General features: G+C 42.9%; 1 protein-coding gene across 1 annotated transcript; it reads right to left on the bottom strand.

The window, feature by feature from the left end:
• Positions 1 to 3,756: 3,756 nt before the first annotated feature.
• CD24 (CD24 molecule) lies at positions 3,757 to 8,639 on the bottom strand. The gene is made up of 2 exons (XM_040060690.2): positions 8,508 to 8,639; positions 3,757 to 5,822 (listed from the first exon to the last, which is right to left on the bottom strand). Exons 1-2 carry the CDS (start codon positions 8,574 to 8,576, stop codon positions 5,637 to 5,639), a joined length of 255 nt encoding a protein of 84 aa, XP_039916624.1. The 5' UTR covers positions 8,577 to 8,639; the 3' UTR covers positions 3,757 to 5,636.
• Between the last annotated feature and the right edge of the window lie 365 nt (positions 8,640 to 9,004).

The raw sequence follows: 9,004 nt of genomic DNA, 5'->3' as shown, positions 1-9,004 counted from the left end.
GCCATGTTTGAGCAAAGACTCCATCAAATCTATATTCTACATCATGTTTTATGATTCAATGAAGTCCATTTTCATTCTACTAACCTGCCTCAGACCGTCTTTGTAACTGAACAGTTACCAGATAATCTGCTTTCAGAGGAAATTCTTCCTGATTCCAAAACAAGGAAGGTTCTCACAACACGTTTTCTACCCATTTAATTTTTTTTTTTTAATTCTTGCTATTGTGGTTTTAATTGCTATAATAAACTGTATGTACTCAGTTTTGAATCCTGTTAGTCCAAGCAATCACTCAATATGCATTTGTTATTGTACTTGGGTGTATATATCCCTCTGAACACAAGGTTCAGTCTTGTGCCTCAAAAACCATCTGTGCTTTATACAGCTCAGTAAAAAAAACATAGAGAGTTTTTGTCACGTGAAGTTTACATATTCCAGCATAGTGAGCATGGACTTTAAGTCCTGGTTATGCACACTAAGCGATCTGAAAAAAGTCCACGCCGTGCTTTCAGCGAGAGTGGTTGAAAAGCGGGAAACAGAACAATTGCTTCACAGAGCCGTTGCTTCCTTTAATAATTTGTGCCACATAAAGAATACTTTTCACGCTAGGTCATTCAAGAGAGATTTTGGTGGAATGCGATCATTCAGTTTATGCAGCAGAACCAAGCTACCACGATTTAATTCTGCTGTGTGATCAAATTTTATATTGTACACCCATCAGTTGTTGAAGCATAGCTCCTGCTAAGCTGAAAGCATAAAAGAAAGAGTCTCGTTTCACTTCTGAAAAGCCTGAAAATGTTTTATTCATGTATTTGTAGCACATACATTGCAGGGAGTATTACTGGATTCGAGAGAGAATTGAATGGCCCTTCACAGATGAGATTCTCTTAGTTTAGGATTTTGATCGGGCAGTAAAGAATCTATCAGGTTTTTTCTTCAGCTCCAGGTCATTCATTCTGGACATTTTGATGAAGTCTAAACCAGAGCAATTATGCATTCATGAGCAGGATGCTGAGGGTTTCACTTGGAAAACTGAAGGCTGATAACCAAAGTAAGGATCAAGTATCTTTCCTGAGGCTACTGCATAATGATGAAAAGACCACGTCTCAAAGCACGTATTGCAGAAAGCCTAGTGCTGCTGTTCGAGCTGCTGTAGATAAACTGATGGATTTAAAATAACCAGCCCCTTCATCTGTCGGGGCTCAGTAGGGTTGTATCAAACAAACATAATGTGCGTTCTAGAATGAAGAGCTTTGTGCTGCTACGAGGCAGAGCTGACAGCTCCTGTTTCAAAGTTATCTTTAATGCAAAAACAAGAAACGTTCCCAATTGTATCCATTACAATAAAGATGCTGGATGATAAAGTCTGCTGCCTAAATCATTTCAGTCATGTATGGGAAATCAAATCTCTATAAGCCCGAATGCACACAAAATGCAAATCACTCTGAACTGCCTCTGATACAAGCACGTTCACATCCATCCTCAGTTTCAGATACAAGGTGTTATTGTGAGCTCACTGCAGAGCCCGGTGTAACCCGAGTCCAGGGAAATGCTGACTTGGAAAAATGTGTGACAAAGAGCCCAGCCCTGCAAGTGTTTGCTCCCATGAGCCCTTCCAGAGGCCAACAGGCTGCATAAGAACAACTCTGGGGAGAAATTACTCCATATTAAACTATGTACTAACAACATTAGAGAGCAGGCGCTGTCTCCAGCTTGAGAGTGTTTGTGCTGTACAGGCAAACCCTAATTTGATGGATTTGGCTAAGAGTTAGGAATGGTTTGTCAAAATAACCCCGAGTTCATTTATTGAGACATTAACAACGTCCCACGCCCACGTGGACAAAGGGGGACTACCCTTGGTACAACACAGCATTGCCTGTACGCCGTTCTTGTGTGGAGAAAGGCTCAGGGGACAGGGCTACATCATGCTGGAAACAAGGAGGCCACTAGCAGTGGTGTTGGACCTGGCCCAAAATACTTCACCTTGTAGAGATGTTTGCTGAATGGAAGTTGTTCATTCAGAGTCCCTGTGGATTTCTAAACTAGCTGAAGACTGCAATTTGGAAAAATTTAAGGGCTATTCAGAGTATGATGTTGAGAAGGAAGGAATAGTAAGCTGCACACAAACTGCGAGTGCTCACTTTAGGTATTTTCATTCAAATAGTAACACTATACTTTATTCAGGACATATGTGGCTATACCATATGTTTACAACGAAAACAGTGCCACGCATCAAACAGAGCGGTATTGTTTCAGAGTCATTGCAATGTACACTATCCAGACACACTTCAGCTGGACAGATCAGTGAAAGCAAGAGGCACAGGTAAGAGCTGGCTCTAGTTATTGTAGGTGCCGTTTAAAAAAATTAAATAGTTGTGAAGTGCGTAAGCTCCATCCTTCTCCCTCCCCTCCAGCCCCCCCTGCTTTGTTAAATACATCCATCACACCCTCTTTCCCTGGGTGGATTTCTTCATCACTGATTCCATTGTCCTGTGATGGAATGGAACAGAACAAAGGTTACCAGATCATTTTTCTAAATCACTCATCTGGTCTGATGAAAACTCTAAAACTCAAGAGAACTTAAATAGCTTAAATGTTATTAAAAGAGCAATTTGGATCTATTTCTCAAAAAAAAAAAAAAAAAAAAAATTGAAAAAAAGCATGGTACCAATTAAGCCAAGCATCCCCTTTTGTCTGAATATTTCACAAAAACTTCAAACACATTCCTTTACTTCTTTTATTGTACTGGCAAATTATAGAATTAAGGCTCACCGTTGCAGCCTTTTTCCTTGCCTGTCTTTGGAGAGAGGTTATTTTTAGTTTTGTGTTTAAAAAAAAAAAGGTACACAGCTGGGTTTGGTTGGTTTATCTTCCTGCTTTCTCCTGGAGCATTTGGAGACAAGCTAAACAAAGGAACAATGTGCTTTGATACTCCCTGCACGTTCCAAGACTTACTTGAACAGCGAGCTTTGATAAACTTATCCTGCTCCTTGGGTTTGTTCAGCCTACTGGAAAAGGAAAGGAACAGGAGCAAAGGAACAGGAGCAAAGGAACAGGAGCAAAGGCCTGCCACGCCACATTCCCTCTGGAGCCTTGGGAAGCCTCTCCAGGGGCCTCTTCCCCACTGACAAATGCAGATCCATGTGCAGCGTGCCTAAGTGCTTAGGCACTTGTGAATGTGTTTCTCCATGTGTAGGGAGTGAAAATAACCACACGCAGCAACCTTGGGGCTTTAAGGGGTATTAGAAAGCAACATATCTGAAAAACTACACAGACACAGTTTTGGAATGTCATGAACTACGACTATTTGTTTCTGAATGCTCATCTGCGTTAATTTTTGCTTTAAAGCAAAGTTTTGCATAAATTCCTACCTCTTCCAGCCTCTGTCCTTCATCAAGCATGGTTCAGCTTGTATTATTGGGATATACCTGCTGCTGTGTTAGTGTAGTCTGTGGGAGTCAGAAACCTTAAGCAGTTAATTCACATTGCTTGATAGCCAGAAGTTGAGGAACAGGGTTTGCCATTGTAGGAAAATTGCTCATTGCCACCAAAAGAAAGAAAGGAAAACTGTCTAAGCACTGTTTGTCTAACACGGAAACATGGTTATACTTTGAAAGGGAAGAGGCTGTAATAATTATGGAAAACTTACTACATTTAGTAGAGATGCTAATCAAATCTCACTCCCTGGTTTCAAAGTAAAATCCAGATTCACAGTGGCACAAAACCTTCCAGAGAAATAAAACTAATTACACTTCAGCATTTCTAGACCTTGAGGTTTTTAATCACATATACCATCTTGCTTAACAGTTCATTCACTTAACACAGGCAAGGTACAAGTTTTTGTAGAAGTATCTGGAAGTGCATCTAGAATGCATTGCCTGTCCACTGTTTTATTTACAGGTTTTTTCAATGAAAATCAGTAGCTAATAAACCAAAGCATTATTACACAAACACAAAATACAATCATTAACAACATTTTACTGGATACAAATGATAAGCATAAGGAAATGTCCATGTACGCTCACTGATATGAATTTGTGTTAGCTTGCTACTAATATATGATACTGTGAACTGGTGAAAGACAGATGTGTATTAAAAAAAAAATTAGAGAGCCACTCATGTTTGACATGATCTTATACTGAGGTAAATATCTACAGACAGTGGTATGATCATGTACACTCACATGTGATCATATCAACACAGTTAATTTTTTTCCGACAAGGTATCATCATCAAGGTAGTTGAACCTCCTCAACAAAGCTTGCTTTGAACAAGTACCAGATACTATTTTCTAAAGTGTTGGATGATACAGAAACAATCTGTGCAAGTGTAGCAATTTTGATTCGGAAAAAAAATTTAAAAAGTTGTATTTACAAAGGTAACTTTTAAATTCAGTGATTAAATTAAGACTCCAGTCTTCATATTCCAAACACCTGTTCATTTAATTTCTTTTGGGGGTTTTTTTGGCGGTTTGCTCTCCTCTCCCCATTCCTTCTCCCCACCACAAATATTAGCCCAGGTTTAAAGTAGACTATCACAATTAAAACTCTTCAAAAAGCAGTAAGTTATTCACCTTGTGCCAAAAAAAAGAAAAAAAAAAAAAAAAAGGGAAAAAAATGCAGCACTATAACATTACTCACAAGATTTCATAAATCCTTCATAATTAAGGAAAGTTCCAGGAGCAAAAAAACTTACACAGCTTGTAGAACTCAGGAGGAGAAATAAAGGAAAGAGGAGGCATACATCTGTTGACTTTGTTTGTTTGTTCTTTTCTGAATTTCATTTATAAAAAGCTCCTGGTACTTTTTCTAATGTTTCCACACCTCTTTTTGCTGGCACATATGGTTTAATATACAAACAATTTAAATAAAATGTCAAATTCAAATTCCCACCATAAATAATTCCACTCTTATGAAAACTGGTGGGGTTTTAGCTATTTCAAAACTAGCCCTGCCTGGCAAACCATTTGGTTAGGAATCAGGCGTTAAATAAGAGGCTTCTTACAAAAATTCATTATACTATTTTAGCCTTGTAACAATTTCATACAAATGAAATCTAGACTAAACCCTTTTCACTGATGTTGTTTCTTTTTCATACATCCTAATACCCAGAAGTGGTAACCATACAGGCTGTGCAAGAGACAGAACTATTTGAGCTTTTCTGTGTTTTCTAGGGGTTCTCTGAGCCTGCTGATGTTTTTGAATTTAAACAAAAAATAAAAACTCTTAAAGACCTTATTCTAAATGGCAGATAAACTCTCTAGATTTTTTTTCTTCATGGAGTGTTATTATCCATCCTTATTATAAGATGCTTTGTTTCTTCCCAGCTTTAAATTAGGTTTGTCAGTACGGTCTCTTTCTGTTTCCATCTTGTGTTTCAGATTCCAACTCATTTGGTGAAAGAGCTCACAATTTTACCTCTTTGCTGAAGCTGATCTTTTCACACTGGTCAGCTTTGAAAGTCAGAATATTGAGTGCTTCTCTAGGTCAAACTGGTGCTAATTTGAGTATGGAGTGGAACCAAGCTGATTTTATGTGGAGTTTGGATTGATTTCTTCTCATGCTGGGTTGGAGATTGAGCCATCTCAGGTGGTTCAGGAAACAGGGTGGGGAGTGGTAGCCATTTCCATGCCAGAGTCTCTTAACAGCAAAAATACACAAGAGAAATGGAGAGAATGAAAAAAAGGCTTGTGGTTGAGTGAAGAGAATTCCCATGTCCGTGAGTGGTGGTATTGTTCACTGAATTCGTGACAGCTGACAGAGAAGTGGAACTTGCTGAAGAATTGTTTGAAGGTGTTGGACTTGTTTCATTGGCATTACAGTAGATCTAGAATGTGGAGAAGAGGGGAAGTAACAACAAAAAAAAGGTTATATTGTCACTTTATAAAAATCAGAATGTGTGTTAGTAGCAATGAACACTGCGCAGCCCCACTCAGTCACAGCACTCAAGTGATATATACAAATGCACACGCCTTTCATTGTGCAGTTAAGGACAAAGACATTTTGAGTTGCATGTGTGGGATTTATTAAAGAAATAAATCTAATATTTTTCTAAATGCATTTTCATAACTATTACTTTATGGAAATCCTTCACCAATTTAGAAGATATATAGGTTTCAAAAAATCCTCACCAAAAAAAAAAAAAAAAAAAAAAAAAAAAGGAAACGTAGATCTATGTAAAGGCAAATCTTAGGATAAGAAAGACTTTCAAACAACTGCATGAATTGCAGTCTGTGTTTGCAGACTAAGCCGCAAACAAAAATATGAGGAAACAATGATCAAGAATCTATTGATACTGTTTCTGGGATGGGCTTGCTGCTTCCTTTGAAGCAATGGTGGGGCTTTATGTGAGTGGATTTAATACTTCAGCCATCTCTTATCTTGCTGTAGTAGCACTGAACTGCAGAAGTTAGAACAAAGAAACCATACTGATTAAATCACAACCTATTGGCACTCCAGAACATAATAGAACCAAATGAAATAAAAGTGCAGTGAAAAGACTACGTATTAACAAATTTTAAAAATGTTCACAGAAAGAAAACAAACAAACAAACAAAAAACCCCACACCTTTTCCTCTCATAACTCTGCATTATAGGGACAGAACAAAAACTTGCACTCTGTGCAACCTCAATATCAAGTTATTCCCTACACAGGCACAGGAAAACTTTCAAAGATATCCTCAAGTATTTTTATTCTGGTGAAAAAAGAACAAGTGAAACACAGGGATGAAAACAAGAGCAAGAATCACATTATCTCATCCCCAAAAATGAGCATAATACAGAAAGCTTGGCTTCAACTCAATGGTAGCAAACTTGTATTCTACCAGAGCATCCGGGCAAGCTCTTAAAAATTAACTCAAGTAAAACCGTATATTTTTTAAAGAGGTTAGTTAGTTTAGTAAGTAATTCTGTCCACAAAAGGTGTCCTCACTTTCTCATGTTTCTAGTGCTACTGAGAAAATAGATTAGCAGAAAAAAATAAAAACATCGAGCCCTCAATACTGAAGCAATGAAGTCTATGTTAAATTAATTGGAAAACTGCAGAAGCACTTTCTATCAGTGCTTCCTACTAAAAAAAGCATACAATAGAAAAACGTAAGAATGGTGTAAGACTTCTGGTAGTTAGCATTTTTGGCAATCGGCACCATGCTGGAAGCAATTTAGGATGCAGGATAAAAATCGCTGTGTTGAAGTTTCTGTTAAAACTGGTCTGAAAGTGATCAATAGTGAATTGCCGGGTTAATAACATACAAGTCAAGTCCCAGCCTGCCCTGGAATTTTTTTCAGTCTTCATACAAAGACTCCACCACCACTCCACTCTTGGTTTTGTATTTTTTAAGTTTTCTTGGTTAAAAAAAAAAAAAAAAAAAAAAAAAACCACCAAAAAACAAACAAACAAAACCAACAAACCACCACACCCCACGAGTTTCTCCTTTTTTTTTTTTTTTGGGGGGGGGGGGTGGGGAGAGAGTGGGCTTATGTCCAAATTCCCCAACGTCACAATAGATGGGACTCCAGAGATTTTTTTCAGCGTGAATGTGATAAATACCGGTAACCCGAAGAGTCTCTGATCCCGCTCTCATCACTGCCAAGGGCAAGACTCCCCTGAACACAAAGGAGGAGGGATAATGCCCTTCCTTGCAAACAAAGAGAGGAGGAGGGAACACGATCCAGCAATGCCGTTGCTGTTTATTTTTCTGATACTGTGTTATTCGCCCTTTGGAAGAGGTGGTCTCTAGGAACAACGCACCGATGCGGAACCTGGGAGCCCCGCTCGGCTTGGCCGCTTAAAGAGAAGCGGAGAAGCGGGTCGCTCCTGCATCCATTACCTTTGCGCCAAGGGCAAGGCTCTGCCAGCGCAGCAGCCCCAGGCTGGCGCCTTTGCTTCCAGCCCCTAAACCTCCCGCTCCTGCCGGGAACCGAGCCCAGGACGGGACCCAAAGCCCGGCAGCCTCGGTGGGGGGAGGGTCAGACCCGGGTCCCGCTGCAAAACTCCTGCCTTCCCGGAGCTCTCTCGGGTTCGGAGGGATCGCTCCCTCTAATCGGCGGGGGAATGAACGCTGAGCTGCCGCTCACACCACGGGTCCGCGCCTTTCCCTCGAGGATCCCACGGGGGGAAAAAAAAAAAAAAAAAAAAAAAAAAAAAAAAAAAAAAAAAAAGAAGGGCGAACTCCAACTTCATCTTTTTTGATTTGACCGGGATGATCCACGGCACAACCTCCGCCGTCCCAGGGCTCCGGGCTCGGCCCGCCGCCCGTCCGCGCCCACCCCATCCCATCCCCGCCCCGTGCGCGGCCGGGGCTGCCCGGGCTCGCTCGTCTGGCCCGCCGCCGCCGCCCCGGGGCCGAGGAGCCGCCCGCCACCCACGGCCGGGCTCCGGGACGGCGCGTACGGGCCGGAGTTGCTCCAGGGAGAAACGCGCCCCTCCGCCGCTCCCGGGGCGGCCGCCGCGGCGGGGAGGGTCTCGCCCTGGGCCGGCGGAGGGAAAGCGCCCGGCCCCTCCGTGGCTCACCTGCGTGGGAAGGAGGAGGGCGAGGAGCAGGAGCCCCAAGCCGAGCCGCGCCGCCAGCGCCGTCCCCATGCCCGTCTGATGCTGTCCCGCCGCGATGCCGGTGCTGCTCCTGCCGCTGTGGCTGCGGGCGAGAGGGATGCGCGGCTCCGCCGCACCCGGCTCTTTTATAGCAGCGCGGGCTCCCGTGACGCCCCGCCGCCGCCTTCCCCCTCCTCCGCCCCGCACCTCCGCTCCCGCCCTCCGCTCCCGCCCTCCGTGCCCGCCCGGGCCCCGCAGGGCGCTGCCGCCCCCTCGCCCCGCGCCGCTGCGGGCTCCGCTCCCCCGGCAGCGATGTCCCGCGGGACCGGGCGCGCTCGGGTCCTGCCGGCCCCTCTGCGACGGACCCGAGAGCTCTGCCTGCGCCCTTACGGGCCCCTCTCTAGCGCCGGCGTCGTGTTCTCCTATGGACGGACTGGCACACTGGCGCTTGAGCTGTAGTTACTCCAGAGAAACGCTTA

This window comes from Hirundo rustica, chromosome 3 (genome assembly GCF_015227805.2).
Source record: "Hirundo rustica isolate bHirRus1 chromosome 3, bHirRus1.pri.v3, whole genome shotgun sequence".
NCBI lineage: Eukaryota > Metazoa > Chordata > Aves > Passeriformes > Hirundinidae > Hirundo > Hirundo rustica.
This window is presented reverse-complemented; position numbering and strand designations above follow the sequence as displayed.